General features: G+C 43.4%; 1 protein-coding gene across 6 annotated transcripts in view; it reads left to right on the forward strand.

The window, feature by feature from the left end:
* Positions 1-18,187, forward strand: part of atp8a2 (ATPase phospholipid transporting 8A2) — a 48,535-nt gene that overhangs the window by 19,927 nt on the left and 10,421 nt on the right. For all 6 annotated transcript variants that reach the window (XM_070986536.1, XM_070986539.1, XM_070986537.1 and 3 more), the window contains 9 exons: positions 569-707; positions 1,444-1,508; positions 9,264-9,436; positions 14,077-14,260; positions 14,833-14,943; positions 16,720-16,794; positions 17,183-17,305; positions 17,825-17,903; positions 18,089-18,150. In XM_070986536.1, the coding sequence (XP_070842637.1) occupies positions 569-707; positions 1,444-1,508; positions 9,264-9,436; positions 14,077-14,260; positions 14,833-14,943; positions 16,720-16,794; positions 17,183-17,305; positions 17,825-17,903; positions 18,089-18,150 (1,011 nt within the window). The remainder of the gene's footprint in view (positions 1-568; positions 708-1,443; positions 1,509-9,263; positions 9,437-14,076; positions 14,261-14,832; positions 14,944-16,719; positions 16,795-17,182; positions 17,306-17,824; positions 17,904-18,088; positions 18,151-18,187) is intronic.

Genomic DNA, 18,187 nt, shown 5'->3' on the forward strand with positions numbered 1-18,187 from the left:
GACAGTTGAACTGATAGGTGGGAAAACCAAGGATTTAGCAAAGAGAGCCGAGGTGAGAAAAGTAAGTGAAGAGGAAAAAAAGAGGAAGCTGGAGGAGGAGGGGAGCTCAGACTGGGAGACCACAAGGGTAATTACCTGCACCAGCCTGCCAAAAGCCCCATAAAACTGGAGTCAACAACACAGTAGTGTTAACTTGTGTGTCTGTGCGAGTGTTTGTGTGTGCGTCCGAGTGTGTCTAATGAGGGTACACATGCATTTAAATGCTGAACAAATTAAAGCAAGGGGAGGAAAGGTAATGGGTTACTTCTTGGCATGAAGACACAAAGTTGGTTTCAGAGGTCCAAAATGAGCTGCTGTACCAACTGAACTTAACTCGCTGGCATCATTCTCATCCTCAAATTAGATATGGATGATGTTTTCTGGAGAGAAAGAGCCCTCACATACAGGCCGGTGACATCTGGATGAATTTGTAGCCTAAATATGATTTATTCTAAGCTTCTTTCTTCTTTTGTGCCATATTTTGTTCTTCTATTTCTTGAGCTGTCATGCTCTTCTCTTCCACCAATAGAACTTAATGCTGCTGGGCGCCACAGCCATAGAGGACCGTCTCCAGGCTGGCGTGCCAGAGACCATCGCCACTCTGATGAGGGCTGACATCAAGATCTGGGTCCTCACTGGAGACAAGCAAGAAACTGCCATCAACATAGGTGAAAGCATTTGAAATACAGTCAACATATGTGTTTAAGTCACAGCAAGAACAGTTTTGCCACAAGCAGATGCAAAGTAAGAGCAGCTAACCCGGATATGGAGTATGTGTCGGCGATGAAGGCAAATCCAACAATGGTGTGGAAGTCCCCTTGTCACTGCAGCATGATGTGCAGCAGTGTAGGAAACCGTATGTATTGTGGAGTCAATTAAATCATGGCTGGAAGAATAGCAGGCATTATGTGGACTGTGAAATGCCAGACATGTCTTCAGTCTCCAAGTGAAATGTGCCAGTGGCCAGTGGGCGCAGGGTTAAAGTTGCACAGAAATGACATTAGTGCATTTAGTTTCTCTTGGCAGTCGTGGAGGAAGTTGGTGGCAGATGTCCACAAAAACAAGACTTGAAAGCAACGTTTTCTGAGTAGACATTTGTCGCTGATGTGGGACATCATCTGCCACTTTCCACACTCTCTACACCTTTTTTGGTATGCAGAATAATTGTGAGTTAGCAGTTCTGCTATGTTTATGGTGCATGATGTAGTTGAACTATACATAACAGACCACAGTAGAGATATAATGGCCGGAGGCCGTCAGAGGAACATGGAGTGTGTGAGAACGGAGCAGGATTTTGCAAAACCAGTCGTACACGAGACCAGTTTTTCACCAGTGTTTTGGGTTTGAGTAAATCTAATCTCCCTCCCATCCCCCATTCACTACCTTCCACTGTCTGTTTCTCAGGTTACTCCTGTCGTCTGGTGACACACGGCATGTCCCTCATCATCGTCAATGAAGATTCACTGGATGTGAGTACACCCTCGTCTTACTCCTGACTGTGTACAGTATGGGGACTTCTCGTGTGTGTCCATACAGGAGTGAGGGCATGCACGTGGTCGGGTCTTAAACAGGTTACTGTGGGAACTAGGGTGTGGTCCGCAGCCAGATTGGTGGGTGGGGCTCTTTGTGTGCTCACAGGTGCAGATAATTAAAGTCTCTGGTGTCCCTTTGGAGAAAGGGATGAAAAGAGACAAGTAATGAACTATCACTTCTTTCCCTCTCCCTTTCTTTCCCTCCCTCTGTCTCTCCATCTTTTTCACATACAGTACCATGTACAGACCGTATGTGTGTTCAGTCTATTTATGTTCCTTTTGCTATTTAGAGTGAGATGTGAGACGTTCTGTGTGTTCAGGTTCGATTTCTACCCCACTTATGTGTTCTTTGCATTCATGTTTCATGTGTGACTGCTTAACTTAAGTCACTTGATGACTGTCATGTGCCTCTGTGTCTGTCTCTCTTTCACGCTCTCACCAACACCCACATGTGTGCTTACACTCAAACATGTATACAAAGACACACACACACACACACACACACACACACACACACACACAATCACAGTGTGTTCAGTTTTACAGAGTTTGTTTATATGTGAGACCGGGGAGATTATGCCTCATAAATTTTAAGCGTAAGCACTGAGCGTGTGTGTGTGTGTGCTTGTGCGTGTTTGTTTATGGATTTATGTGTGAGTGCAGTGTTTGTGGGCCCAAAGTGTGTGTTAAACCTTGATGGAGAGACATCTGTGTTTACATTCATAATTTTCTTGCTTCATCTAAGTCATTGCGCAGATGGCGGGTGTCTTGACCTGTGAGCTTTTAGAGGGATTTTATTGTCTATAGCATGATCAGCATGGCACTAAAGACCTCTGCGTGGTTAACATCGAATCCAATTTGAATCGTTTGTGAGAGGATTTCAACGTTGGTCATGATATTAAATTTAATTGCACAACTTCACACCTATAATCACTTTGCTTTCCCATGTTATGCCAACATCTAGTAAAAGACATGGTTGTGATGTCACATTTACATGCATCAAAGCGGTGTCTGGGAGCTCCCAGACTTTGAGAACTGCTGGTCAAAAGCCAGACTGCGTGCAAGGTCGCTCAGACGCTGTGTAAATTGAGTTGGAAAGGGTGAAGATTAATGTCAGGCTAATAAGGGTACTTTAGAATCGCCTATGCATTTAGTACAGGAGGGTGAAAGCCATTGCAGTTAGCACTGTAAGTGGATCGTTTTTAATATGGTTTGGAAGATTTTGTTAGCAGCCTTGGTTGATCACATACCATACTTTTCCAGTAAACAGTTCAAAGTCTGAGTAGAAGTAGAAGCCTGCTAATAAAATCAGGGTCAGAGGATGAAACATTTGGCTCTGATATCAGCTGATGACATAAAAAAAAAATTGTGCCTGTCATTTTTTTTTGCCCTGCCATTATTGCTCATACATACTTGAAATACTTGTCCACAAGCTTTAATTGCAGCCATAGGGAATGTTACGCCTGCCTTCCTTCGGGAAACTCCTTAAGATTACACATAGATGTATGGTGGGTAGGTCCAATAACGCATAAGACAGGAGTTCTTTGTTATCAGACGGTCTGAGTGTTTTTTTACACCTACACGTCAGAAAAGAGGACTTTCTAATCCCTTTCATTAGAAATATTTTGAGGCAGAAAAAAGTCTCTTCTACAGCTGAATGGCTTGTAATGAGGCAGAATGTGCTGTAGCAGAGAAGGATATAGGCCATTGCTGTCCAAAGAGGAGACAGTATTAACGAAAAGACTGTGGTGAGAATGGTGTGTACAGTGAGTTTTTCAAAGTACACTTTTTCCAGATAAATCTCTCTATCATCTTTAGTTGAATGAAAGTGAATGACAAAAAGAAAAAAAGGAAATCAATGGAAAGGAAGGAAAAAAATGAAAGACAATTGCTCAGAGAGACTCTAGAAAGACTGACAGAACACTCACTGTGATGAGAATTATTCTTAATGTAATTTTATGCTCTGCAGTTTTAGACTTACCTTTTGCCAAATGCAGACAAAGACTTTCCATTCAATACATTCCATTTAGCAGCAACTTTAAACAACTTGGTGCTGTAGGGAATCCGTCTTTCGTGTGGAAAGCCTGGCCTCATACAGACATGGCAACCGTCCCCACTGCTGATGTGTCCTTGAGCAGGTTTTTGAATCTGTGCCTGTTATCATTGTTGAAGAAGTTTAAGATTAAGTACGTTATTATCGTTCAGAGGGGTCTTTTGTAAAAGTGTAAAGTTTGATATGGCACACAAAGACAGGAAAGTTGAGAGGGACAGCTGGTTGACATGAAACATAAACCATGGGCCATGAGTGGAATTTTTCATGTGACGAGTGTATGATCGATGCTTTAGAGCCGGGGCCGTTTGTAGCGCACTTTCAAGTGGGTGTCGGCACATGTGACACAGAATGAACTACATGACAAACTGCTGCAACAAAACACAGTTATTAAATGGGAATAATGAATGCTGGTTCACATCCCCTTATACACAAAATACAGTATACAATCAGATGTTTGTCAGATCAGTTATTCAGTATCCTCTCATAAACATATTGATAGCTTGATTTTCATATCCATAGCACAACTTTGGACATAATGTATGGATGTAAGAGGAAACATCTCTCTCATGTGTATGAATGTAGCTTGTCGGTGGTGTCACAGTCATGCCTGTCAATCCGGTGAACTTCAGAGGGCTCTGGTTGTGTCCGGCGTGGATGAAAGCGACACTGTCTTCAGAGCAACACTTATCTCACACTTAAAATAACTCTAGCTGCCTCAGCTTCTTCATGCATGCGGGGCCTGTTTCAAAATGTAACCTGCACATGAGCGAAAACAGAAGCCGCTCATCAAATCTCACCTCGAGGCTGACCTTTTGCCCTCATTTTAAAAAATTTGTCCCAACTTTTCGCTCCCTCTTATTGCAGCTGTTATCAGTTTGAAGGTCGATCAGTGTAGTGGATCTTGCAGTTGGCGGCAGATATTCCCCCCCAACCCTTTCTCCACTCCATGTCTCCTTCACACCACTGCCTCCACATCTGTCAGCACCCTCTCTATGCACAGGAAGCAAATACACAGCCTCTGTGGTGTGTGGCAGGAAAAATGTGTGTCTTTTAGAGGGAGAGCAGGAACAAGCAAGAAAATATGAGTGTTTATCCTGGTACAAGCGCAGGAGTGTGTTCGTGAATAAAGCCAGGGGGAGTGTTTATTGTACTTCATGAAGGAGATGGACAATCTGGATAGAGAAAGAAAATGGGGAAAAGAAGGGGGAGATTTGGCTGAGACATGTGAGGGCGATGAGTGAGTTGTAATGCGATCTCCTTTTGGTGCTCCTCCTCATCAAAACAAACCCTGTGAGCAATGCCTCCTGGGTAAACGGTTTGCAACCACTGAAGCTGTGACAAGCACCATCTGTCACCTTCAGATCACATGCCACACACAGACCAACACAAATCTTTTCCCTGTCTCCATCTGTTTAGCCAATACCAAAGGACAGACAAGCATACAAATGTAAAGTCCTCTTTCATCGTCTTATTTCTGTCTGTGAATCTGTCACACACACACACACACACACACACACACATTCTGTTTACCCTAGATGCAGTGGCACATGATCATGCTGATCAGCTTGATAGTTCTGAATATACATTACATCTAGCTTTCCCACAATCCCCCTCTCCTCGCCACGCTGCCCGCAGTACAACTCTTAAACAAACAGCATCGCTCTTCTGCTCATTAATCATCTTTATACACACACACACACACACACACAGATGCCACTTTTTAGTGCCTCAACTTGCTGTATTGTTCTGGGATTTTTCAGTTTATATTGGTTTTGGTACATCAGGCCTCCCACTGTTAAGACCACATGTCTGTCTCTGTCTACTTCTTGGTAAGCAATATGTGCGTGTGTGTGTGTGTGTGTGTGTGTGTGTGTCTGGCTCAGGCAGAAGAGGATGTGGGTGTTTGCACAGATGCACAGTCAGATAATTAAACGGTATATTAAATCTCACTGGTGGTGACAGAATCTGCACTTCAGATATGAGCATGTCTTTCCCCGCCTTCTTTTCACTCAGCAGCTCTCTCTCTTTTCCCCACGTCTGGTTTCTTGTCCTTTGTCGGTATCCTTTTCTTTGTACCCTTTCTCATTTGTCTTGCTCAGTGCATTTCTGTATATTTTATACTCTGCCTATGTACATTTGTCATAATGGCACTGAGCTCTCTTTGAATGGAGAGGGTGGCCTGGAATAGATCAACATTTGGCTTTCCCCATCTTCAGTTTGTTCATTTAAATATACTTACATGCAGTATATAGATAGGTATGTGTGTGTTTGTGTCTGTGTGTGTGAGTGTTTGTGTGTGCTTGTGTGTGTTTGTTCTTTGGCGTTTTATAGTAAAGTATGCACTGAGAGACGGTGACCTGTTATATCTCAGACTGTCCCCATGCCCTGCCTAATTTGTGCTCCAAATTTAAACCTGATAAAATTCCATGGAGAAGAGCCTGTGAACATTGTTACAAAGTGCGTGTGTGTGTGCGTGCGTGCGTGCGTGCGTGCGTGCGTGTGTGCGTTAGTGTGTCTGCCCTCTTCAAGCTCAGATGCGTATGAAAAATAAACATTTACTTTGGAACATAAAAATGCTTGCTAATGAGATCTGTCACATTGCAACTCGTGCAATCAAAGAATTAAGCAATTTTTTCCTCTAAGGTCTCCAAAAATAGCAGTTAATTTAGCGTGAGAAAGAGTAAAGTTGCATGGTAATGGATTTTTCTTTGGTCTCGTGTTTATTCTCTTTGAGAAAGTGTTAACAGATCATAGTGGACCTTTTGTGAGCTGTTTCTTTTCATCTTTGCCGTTTTTTGTCATGAAGATATGGTTAGGTCTGGACTTGCTGTACTTTAGAAAGTGGCTGCCTGTTAGCTTTAAGAGCTAACTAGTGTTTGTACCATAGTAACCTTTTTTAATCTTCTACAGCTCCCTGCACACTCAGCCTGGTTATTATCCTGAGTTATCTTCGCTGCTGCTAAAGCTTTGACTGGACCTGCTGTGACAAGTCACTGAGGTGTAGTAGCACCTCACTGCTAGACTGGTGAACTGTTTGCATTGACTTGAGGATTGACCCTTTTATACTGTGAAACACTACACAGGTTCACATTATGATGAATTTCAGGCACAACTAGCAGCTGAGCCATTATTACACTCCTCTGAATAAATCAGTGTGGAATTGAAAGCTGTCCCCTCACATCCACTTGAATCATGTTTGAAAGAGCTTCACAGAATCAAGCCCCATGCAGAAAGCTGTGCAAGCCTTCAAGCATCAACACCCACCACTCCAAATATGTGTCATATACAGTGTTTTTATACAATCATTTATCACTTATGGGCTGTTTACTTTGTATTATGCTGCTGGGGCTTTTCGTGTCCATTCCTCTTTGATGAGATGAGGTCAAGCAGGAGGAAAAGGGAGTTTTGTCAGATTCTCATGTCTCACACATGCACTACATGTGCACACACACAACCCCTGTGGACTGACAGGCAAACACTCATACATGCATACACGTGTTTCACTCCTCTGTAAAAACACATGCACATCACACACACACACACACACACACACACACACACACACACACACACACACACACACACACACACACACACACACACATAGACGCTTTGAGTTTCAGAACTCTGACAACCTGTAATCTCCTTTAATCCTTTCATTATGTTTTTGTTTTCCTTTCCCCTGTTTGGGGGGAAAAAGGTGAATGCAAACAGGAATTCCGGCATACAAAGAAAAACACACAGCCTCAGGCTGAGAAAACAAGAGCGGGGAATTTTTGGTTAGAGGAGGGACACTTGTGTGCCGACGCATGTGTGCGTCGTTATTTGGCTAGAAGAAGAGAGGCTGCATTGTTCATGCAATTGTGTTACATGCATGTATATGTGAGTGTGTGTGTGTGTGTGTGTGTGTGTGCTCGCTGTGTCGTCTCTTGCACATGCTGATTGGTGGACAGAGGGGTTATCTCTCTGCGGGTCACTGGACTCTCTCAGGTCTGATGGCCGTCTCTCTGTGAGAGACTGTGTAGATTCTCAACGGTGCCAAATTTTCAAATGTTTGTGCACTTTTGTGTCTGGAGTTTGGTCTTGTGAAGCTGATTGCCATGTATTTAGCTGTACTGCCCATGTTTCCATAAACAATTCCTGTTATGGGGCATTTCATTTTGCGTCACTCATTGTTTATTATGTGTTTAAGCTCAATTCCACGTGTACCACTAACAAAACTGTCCTTAGATTGACAGATATTGAGCTGTTTGTTACAGTATTGGACAACAGTTGATGGATGAAACATTTTTTTAGTGTTGCAGCGATATTAATAGGCTTTAACCTGAATTCACATGGTGATCTCGAAAGTTCTTAGTAAACATGAAGTCAGAGCTGAAGCAGTTAAGCCAAATGACATCTAAATTCAGATTTGTTTTATTTCTCACAGTTCTTACATGGTTTCATGATGATTCATTATTTGCAAGCTAAAAGTTGTTTGTTTCTATTCTTTATTCCATATTCAGCATCAACAGAACTTCTATTTAACATCTAAAACCGGCTGATGGACCACACAAGACAAGCATGGTGCATATTGAAGCTTCCAGTGGTATAAGGCCATGTTAATATTGGGATACCATGGAAATCATAATTTCAGTCAGTGGAAATGTAGAATTCAGGTGTGTGTATCTGTGTGTGCGTGTGGCCCTGACTGGTAGCTTGTAGCGTGCCTGCTCCTCCACATGGAATTCATTACAACTTTGTGGGATGTCTATTTTCTCTATTAATCCCTGTTCCTCTATTATCAAGAGCTCCATCAAAACTGCCCCAAACGACTGCCCTGCAGGCAAGCTGGCACTGACACTAACACACACAGACATGCACACGCACACATACACATGCACGCGCACGCACACACTCTGCTGTTAGATATGAATGATGCAGTTTAACCTGCCGCAACATTAGTCTTATTTTGTCTCCTTTGCATGTTTTCAACCACTGTGGCGTGTTGCTGTTCTGTGAAGTAAATATTTAGGATTTCATGCCATGGTCTAAAATGCCCCCAGGACCTTGAAGCATCCGTGTGTTGTAATGAAGTCTAGGGCAAATGTGAACTTTATGTTGGCATTCTTAATTGTTTAGTGTACACAGAAGCAAATTCTTCCCCCAGATGAAAGCAGCCCGCGCAACCAGGAGCACATGTCTTCCATTTGCCACCAGCGGTTTTGACCTTTCAACGAATTGCTCTGTGTGTTTTGACATGTGTGATTTGTATTTTCACCACTTTTTGAGGCCACAGTATCTCCACAAAAACATAAAATCTGAATATGCGGTCACTTGAAAGGGCCGCTGCCAGATCTCATGAGGAAAAAGAGTCATTTTCATGGTGAGAATCAGAGTTATGATTGGTTGGGGTGCAGATTAGGATTTAGGACCAATTAGTGGTGAGGTTCAGGGTTAGAGGTTAGGTTTTTACTGTAAGCCAGCAGCATTTCCTGATGCATCCCTGTGAGCACTGCTGTCTTTGTGCGTATGATCCAACCGCAGAAGAGGTATTAGAGTTAAGTTGTGGCAATAAATGCATGTTGATAATGTGTGAAAGTGTCCAGTGAGTCTCTCAAGCCTAGTTTCTCATTCTCTGTGTCTTTGTCTCTTTGCAGGCTACTCGTGCCACACTGACAACTCACTGTTCATCCCTGGGCGACTCTCTGAGGAAGGAAAATGAGCTTGCGCTGATCATCGACGGTCAGACGCTGAAATATGCACTGTCCTTCGAGCTCCGCCAGGCCTTCCTTGACTTGGCGTTGTCCTGCAAGGCTGTCATCTGCTGCCGGTAGGGAAGAATCATTTTTCACACACATGCTCACACAAACACATGCATTAGCTGGGAGTATCTGCACACGTCTGGAAAGCTTGGAAAAGTTTGGCATTCTTAATGCACAGAGAACAAAAATATTAAAATTCAGTGTTTTACCTTGTTTGTGTTCAGATTTCACTTTTCAATCAGCTTCTTACTCAATGGTGCAGTGCTGGAATAATTAGTGAAAAGGAAATTACAATCAGTCTTGGTCTATGATGAAATGTAATTCTGTTTAAGCACGGAATGGAAAATGCTTGTTGCCCATAAAAGGAGCATGAAAGGTAAAAATCTCACCAAAACAGCAGCCTCATAAAAAAAAATTACAGTGTGGACAATCCTGTGACCAAACAACTGAAACAAATTAGTCTGCTAGAAGTCTGCACCAAGTCTGGAATTTTAATTGTTAAAATGACAAGAAGTCTGTATCAAAAAACTTTTCCTTTGTTGTTATCAGCTGTTTTTTGTCCATCATGTATGCGTTTTGACCACAAATGGTCGTGCTCAGGTAAAGTGAGGGTTTGAGCTGTGATGACACATAAGACATCCTCTATGAAATTAATCCTGATGACTGCTAAAAGCCTAATTGAATGTTGGCAGAAGAAGGTTGGCGAGAGTGGATGTCATTATGGTTTAAATCCCCAAACTGTTTTTTTTTTTTTTTTTTTTTAATTAAGTAAGTCAGTCGCCAACTGGTGGCACCTCATGAAGAAAAAATGCAATCCACTGAATCCATAATCACACACAGATTAATTCTCACTCTCTGTTGTGTGCCTGATAAAGAGAGAGAGCGCCAGAGAGCGTATGCACACGCAGGCCTGTGTGCCAGCGTGCATGTGTTTGTAAAGGTTGTCGGTTGCCTACGGTCAGTAAATGAACGAGGATGATAAAAGCACAGCAGGAGTAATGTAATACACTACTCTGCATGGAAATGTCAAAGCCATGACTCACTTACTGCTGGTACCCCTGGAATTGGCACCGACTCACACACAGGCATAGCCATTATACATTTCCATTCATACAAAGTGCACCCTGTTCATACAATGTTTACTGCATGTTCCCTTTTTTGGTCATGTTCCACTCAACACCAGCTGTGATGTTTAACAAAAGAGTTTCCACTCATCTTTTGTCTCCGTCTGTGTTTGTGTGTGTATGTGTATGTGCATGTGTGTGTGCGCGTTTGTGCGTGTGCGTGTGCAGCCAGGAGGGAGGTAATTGACTCTCCCTTGCATATCCAGGCCATATCCGGACTCAGGTCTCACAGGCCTTGCAAACAGCCTCCAGCTTCCTTTCCTCTACCCTTCACTCCATCCATCTCTCCCTCCCCACTCCCTCCTCCCCTCCATATTGGCCTTGCTACCTTGAAAACATGTGAAGTACTGAACTTTGACATCAAATGTCTGGTCCGATTCATTGCTAGTTCCTGATTAAAGGCAATATTTAGCCAGTTTTGGAAAATGTGCAAAAGAGCAAGAGGAGCAGGAGGTAAGTGAGGTTTTCATAAAAAGCCGTTTTTAGTTAAATGGCTTGTTAATGAAAGTTCTTCATCAGGGTCCATTTATCAAAACTTGATGTACTTCTGCTCCTCTTGAGGACCTGAAGTTTGCTTGTCTGCATACTTTCCAACCCTTTTTCTGTACTCTGTAGTTTGTTGATTGCATCCCAAGATTTACCTATTGAGAAGAACACTGTCTGTTTGGATTTGCCAGTTTTAGATTGTATTTTATGTGAACATTTAGTTCTTGTACACCTGCTTATGTTTAGAAAATATTTAGCATTTGAGAGGTGTGTCTCTGTTTGAAATATTTATCAAAGTAAAAAATCAGAATTACTGACTCTGGTAGAGATTTCTATTTTGTACTGTAGGTTAGTGGTTCCCAACCAGTTTGTGCATGTTACCCTGTAATACACAGCAATGTCATTACAGGTTAAATTCAGGAGCTCTGTACACTTCCACCAAAGAGTTCAGCTGCTCAGACTCTTTAATTTGAATAATTATGAGAGGCACTGTGAGATAAAACTACCCAGGATTGCAAAAGGGGAAAAGGGAAGATTAGAGAAAAGTTGCAGAATTAGTTTTGTATTGTTTCCTTCACCTGTAATCATCTCAGGATGCCTTGGGAGGTCCCGACCTGCGTGTTGAGAACCGCTGCTGTAGGTGATTGCTGGTGTGAGGTTGTGTGTGCATCCAGGGCACGATGCCGTTAATAAGGTGCCTGTACATAATGAGATTTGACTTTTAAGTATAGAGGTGCCTGTGAGGTAATGTCTCACTTACTGTATGTGTGTGATGTTTCACAGTTTGGGAATGTGTGCATGTGTGCATGTGTGCATATGTGCGTGTGTGTGTGTCTCAGGGGCGGCAGAGTCAGGGTGCACTCGTACGCATGGCTTCCTGACTTCACTGTGCGTTTGTTTATCGGAGGACTTAGCGTCTGCTTATTTTCTGCTCAGTTCCACCGTGAAGAGCACTGGGAGCCTTTCATCTCTCCAATGCCACTTTACACAATCCCAGACACTGTTAGCAGTGTTTAGAGGAAAGGTAGAGTGAGACAGAGAGAGAGAGATAAAGAGAGATTTGTGATCAGACGCCGAGAGACACACAGGCACACTTGTGCACATCAGACGCAGAATCAGGGAAAACAAAGACCAGAGGCTGATCCCATCCTTTAGCAACGACTACAGAGGCCAAGACTCTATGTGGTTTTCCCTGGAAATATCCTCTGGTGTATGGTAGTGGTGGTGGGTTGGAGGTGTGTGTGTTTGTGCATGTGTGTAAATTTGTGTGTTTTTGCACTCTCCTATGTATAAATACTAAGCAGACCACCCAGCTCTGTGACTTCAGCTTGACCGGGACTTGATCCTTCGTACATATTCATGCAAGATAGACCATCTTTGTGACCTGTGGGCTCCAGCCGGATGTGCGTGTATGTGAAGGGTCATGCATCTGCTCGTGATTTCATTTTGTCATATTTTCCTCAAAGCATCGCATTGTATTCTGTCTGCATGTGATGCTACATGCAGCTGCACGGAATTTGATTTTGTAATATCGTTATCAGAGCACTGATGAACATGGTGGGAATTTGATGCTAGAAGTAAGAGCTACAGCTGTACTTGTCACACATTCAAAGAAAGTGACTCCCCCTCCTCTCAGGAAGTGTTTGAAGTATTGTCCACACTTTAAGTGGGTGGCCCTGTGTTAATACTCAAATTACTATCACCTAATAGATCACTGAGGCTCAGGTAACTGCTATATCATTAGGGAAATGTAGTGTAAATATTTAATAGCTGGATTTCAGTTAATCTCTCATAATGCAGCCAGCGGGGGAGTATCCTACTGTACTTCCAAATGTTTGAATTCGTTGTAAATAAATATTTATATAAAATACAAATATCCTATCGTAAGATGTGGTAAAATGTTTTTTCTTTCATATTGTGCATAAGCCACTACAGCTGTAGCTGTCCTGTACTGTGGGAAATATGACTGGCTTTGTTATACAAGTTTAATCCCAGTCCCAGTATCAGTTTTCTCCCCTGTCCCCTCCTCTGTACATATACTTGTTTTCACTGCACAGTATACAAGTAGTACAGAACAAGACACACTTAAGCTGTGTGCATGTGAATGACAGGCAGTAGGAATGAATCTGAATTTGAAATGAACGTTTTTCTTAGCTCCTTAGATTAATACAAAATAGACTTTCCATAAACAAGCAAGACCAAGAGCACAAGACCGTCTCCTACTCTTTATTTTTATTTTTATTTCCAGCAAACACCAAGTGAAGCCTTCACGGTTTCTTTCAATGGTAGATGGTGGGAAAAATTTATATTTGGTAGGAAAGAAATGCTTCCAAAACAGAGGGCATCAGCTGGAGCTGTGGTCTCATTTGTGTGCGGATTCAACACCTGGCACCATGAAATGAAAAAAATACCCACAGTACTTCAGCAAATGCAGCAGAACACCCTACTATCATCTCTCAGCGGCCCCGAGGGAAATGCCTGTAATGGAGCCTCTCTGGGTCCTCTATTGTCGTTGAAGAGACAGAACCGGTTATGAACGGGAGGATCAGTGATACAGGTCAAGAGGGTGGAGTACCACTGGAAGCTCCCTGAACACACACGCGCGCACACACACACACACAGATGTATGCAGACATGCGCACACACATATATAAACACATCAAACGTGAGCTACCCAGAGTCTTACTAGCAGAACAGTGAATCATTGTTTCCTAATACCCAGCAAAGAGCAGTAAACACAGGCCTGCTATGTGTGTGTGTTTGTGTGTGTGTGTGTGTGTGTGTGTGTGTGTGTGTGTGTGTCTGTGTGTGTGTGTGTGTGTGTGTGTTGCTGCCAGCCTCTCATCCATCCTTTTCTTTTTTCCCTTTCAACTGTTTCCCACTCTTAGTTTTTCAGGCTTTATTCGTCTTTCCTAATTGCTGGCGTCTTTGATTTTTTTCCTCCCCTCTCTAAATTTTGTGCTCGTTTTCCTTGTTTCTCACAGTATTCTTTTATCGTCCACCCTCCGCCTCTGTAATTTCCTACTGGTACAGACAGCTGTATACACTTGCAATATCAGCCAACCATCTCAACCTTTGTCTTTGTATCGTTTCTGCAGAGTTTCTCCACTGCAGAAGTCAGAGATCGTGGATATGGTGAAGAAACACGTGAAGGCCATCACGCTGGCGATAGGCGACGGTGCGAACGATGTAGGCATGATTCAGACGGCTCATGTTGGAGTGGGGATCAGTGGCAACGAGGGCATGCAGGCCACCAACTCTTCTGACTACTCCATAGCACAGGTGGGATGCAGACAGCATGGAGACATGCAGAAGACAGCCTCAGTGAAGGTCATGCAGATATGTTACATGAACATAGATACTGGATTCATGCCTGTTTGTCCACCCCGCTCAAGTGTCCTTAGGCATGACACAGAATCTGTACCTGCTCAGTGTGGAGCTGATCCTGATCTTTGACCTCCCTGGGGGGGCACACTGAAAGGAGAATTTACTTACAGGGGTCACAGTATCATGTTTTCAATACAAACAAGTGGCTCAACTTGAGTGTTTATATTCTTACAATTATAGAAAGTCTATGATAAGTAAAATATTTGTCATTTGCAACCCTAGTTCCCATTAATCATCTGTGTGGCAAACAGTGACACCTCTTCTAATTACTGAGGAATCTTGTCTTCTCACACAAACACAGTCTGTCACTTTCACTGATTGAGTTGTTTATCTCGTAGCCTTTGGCCATCTTGCACGACTTATCTCTATCAGTGTCACATTCTTGATGTTCTGTCTGTTGCCTTTCTGTCTCAAATTTTCAACTTGTTTTTTTATTTTTATACCTCTCTTTTCTCTCTGATTGGTAGTTCTCCTACCTAGAGAAGCTGCTATTGGTCCATGGGGCATGGAGCTACAACCGTGTCACCAAGTGCATCCTCTACTGTTTCTATAAGAATGTGGTCCTCTACATTATAGAGGTAGGAGCCTCACCACCACACCCTCTGTTTTATACACACACACACACACACACACACACACACACACACACACACACACACACACACACACACACACTCACACTCACACACAGAGTTACATTAACAGAGACATTTTGCAGCTGTTTGTCGACATGGCTGACAGTGACGGATGAGTTGCCCTTCTGGTGTCTGCTTTCTGTCTCTTATGCACACACACACACACACACACACACACACACACACACACACACAAATACACACACATGCACCGAAAAAAAACGTGTTTGGATCAGCAGTGTCGAATCCTTGGCTCCAAGGGTTGACAGCTTTGTGTATATGTGTGTGTGTGTGTGTGTGTGTGTGTGTGTGTGTGTGTGTGTGTGTGTGTGTGTGTGTGTGTGTGTGGGGTGAAGGGGCACACTGTTATGGGGGGTATTTGTCAGCTGTGCTCCACCCTCTCTCACCCCTCTGTCTGACATTAAGGATGGCAGCAGGTGCGGGTCCTCATGGGAGTAGCAGCTTGTAACCGACTGTCCCACAAACCACACTTTGTGCCTGTGTGTGTGTGTGTGTGTGTGTGTGTGTGTGTGTGTGTGTGTGTGTGTGTATATGCATGTGTGTTTCCACGATTATCTCACATGATTGCAGATCGCTCTAGGCCAAAGGTTAGAGAACGTCTCTGTCCACGCGGTGGAGACTGAGTGTCGGTGTGTGTGTGTGTGTGTGTGTGTGTCTGACCTCACCCCTAGGCTGTATGCTCCACTGTATGCCCAGGAATGCCACAACTCCCACCAGCGGCCCCAGACATTTTCTCTATCTGCCCTCAGATCAGCCTGTGTCTGCTGTGTGTGTGTGTGTGTGTGTGTGTGTGTGTGTGTGTGTGTGTGTGTGTGTGTGTGTGTGTGTGTGTGTGTGTGTGTGTGTGTGTGTGTGTGTGTGTGTGTGTGTGTGTGTGTGTGTGTGTGTATGAAGGCGTTAATGAAGGTTTCCCCTGGGCCAGACTCCCATTTAGACACTGAGTGTTTTGGTCAATTAACTTCGCTAAAGTCAGACAGTGGTTTCAGAGCCAGCTCGTGTGAATCCATTTAAAACTTCTTGCCACAAGACTTAATGGAGCTACAGAAAGTGCAGCTACTACATGAGCGTATTTGATATTTAAAAATCAGTGCACCGTTGCCAGATGAATCATTATGCTTTGGTCTAATTACTGTAAACAATGGGATCGTCTTTTGTATGCCTCTCACATCAGTGCTGGCTCAAGTGTTTCTCGAAATTATGACCACAGTTCCCTTGAAATGCAGTGCATGTGTTCAGTTTTCTATTAGCCTTTTCATTCATTTGCTTTCTTTTCTTCATGCTTCTTGTTTAAAAAGGTACAAGTCTGTGGAGATTAAAATCTATTTTTCAAGAGAGACCTTTCTGTTTTTATTCATTACAACAATAAATGCAAACAGCAGGCTCAGACAACTGTCATACTCTGCCAAAGAGTGTGGAGAATATCCTGTTAGGATGTGTAAACAGGTATGAGCTTCCAAAACTTAATAATAGACCTTCAAATACAAGAGACAGTGTGCAGAATTTCTGGTTTCTTCTGGCACTGTAAAATATAAAATGCTCCATGTTCTCCTGGAATTATTTTATCTTTCGTCCACATCATTTTGTAAACACATTTGGCCATCTCTCCCCGCTGTTTCCACTATCAGTACCTCCCTAAGGCGGATTTACCCTCTGCTGTTGTTTCTCTCATCCCCTCTCATCCCTCTCTTTTTGTCCCAGCTCTGGTTTGCCTTTGTCAACGGGTTCTCTGGCCAGATCCTTTTTGAGCGCTGGTGTATAGGCCTCTACAATGTGGTGAGTACCCGCCCTCGCTCCCTCTCAAACTGTCTCATTCGTTTCCATTTCTCCACTCTCCCCTTCAGTCTCACCCTGTTTTACTTAAGTGCCGTCTCTCGTCGTCTGCCTATCTCTAAATCAATCTCTCTCTACTTTGTCTTCTTATCGCCATTCTTTCTGAATGCCAGAAACATTTGTATTCACATGTGTTCAAGCGTATGTGCACTTATGTCTGACTGCAGATGCCTTCAGGGTCCTCATTCTCAAAACATTATGGAATTTCTTTTCATGCTGACAGTCTGATCTGAACACTGATTGTCCAGCTAGTCAAAGTGTGTGCGTGTATGTACGCACACTTCTCTGTCATTATGCGTTTTAATGGCTGTATCTGCATGTTGTCATGCAGATATTTACTGCACTGCCTCCGTTCACTCTGGGGATATTTGACCGGCCGTGCAGCCAGCAGAACATGCTCCGCTTCCCACAGCTCTACCGAATCACCCAGAATGCCGAGGGCTTCAACACCAAGGTACACACACCTTTACAATCTGCATGCACACACACGCAAACCGCATGCTTAAATCAAAGCTATATCTGGCATTTTTACGCTCTGCCTTCGACTTGTCATGCCTTGTGGGTTGTCTGTGGGATTGACGAGTGATGCCTGCTGTTTGTTTGGGACGCCAGAGAGTCAACAAGAGTGGCATGGAGACTGGGATATATCCATGGCAACCTTTAATGAGATTCATAGGGCCAGAATAAGGAAGTCTTTCATTTTAGAGGGTATACCAGCAACCCACCTACTGTATGTGTGGAGTGTGTGTTAATGTGTGTGTATGTGTGTGTGCAGTAGAGGAGGGCACTTTTGATGGCAAGAACACAGTGGAAGTTGTATGTAACTGTGAGGAATTGCTGTTTTCATGTGTGGGGGCATATGTGTGCTTTGGCGTTAGTTTGCACTGAGTTGTTTTCCTCTCTTTTCTCCCCTCTTCCTTCCTTTTCTCTGACTCTTTCTCTCCCTCGCTCTCTCTCTCTCTCTGTCTTTCAGGTGTTTTGGGGTCACTGTATCAATGCACTGATTCATTCAATTATTCTCTTTTGGTTTCCGCTCAAAATGTTAGAGCACGGTAAGTGATTTGCTGGAGTTACTCATCTGCATTTTCATACTTCTGTAACACTTTGTCATGAGGCATCTGTGTGACTTTGTCATGAGGCATCTGTGTGTGTGTGTGTGTGTGTGTGTGTGTGTGTGTGTGTGTGTGTGTGTGTGTGTGTGTGTGTGTGTGTGTGTGTGTGTGTGTGTTCCCCACAGACTCTCCCTTCAATGATGGTCAGGGAAATGACTACCTGTTTGTTGGAAATATGGTCTACACAGTAAGCATCTTATTTGTGTTTTCTGTGTATTTCTGCA

This window comes from Chaetodon trifascialis, chromosome 18, assembly GCF_039877785.1.
Source record: "Chaetodon trifascialis isolate fChaTrf1 chromosome 18, fChaTrf1.hap1, whole genome shotgun sequence".
Lineage (NCBI taxonomy): Eukaryota > Metazoa > Chordata > Actinopteri > Chaetodontiformes > Chaetodontidae > Chaetodon > Chaetodon trifascialis.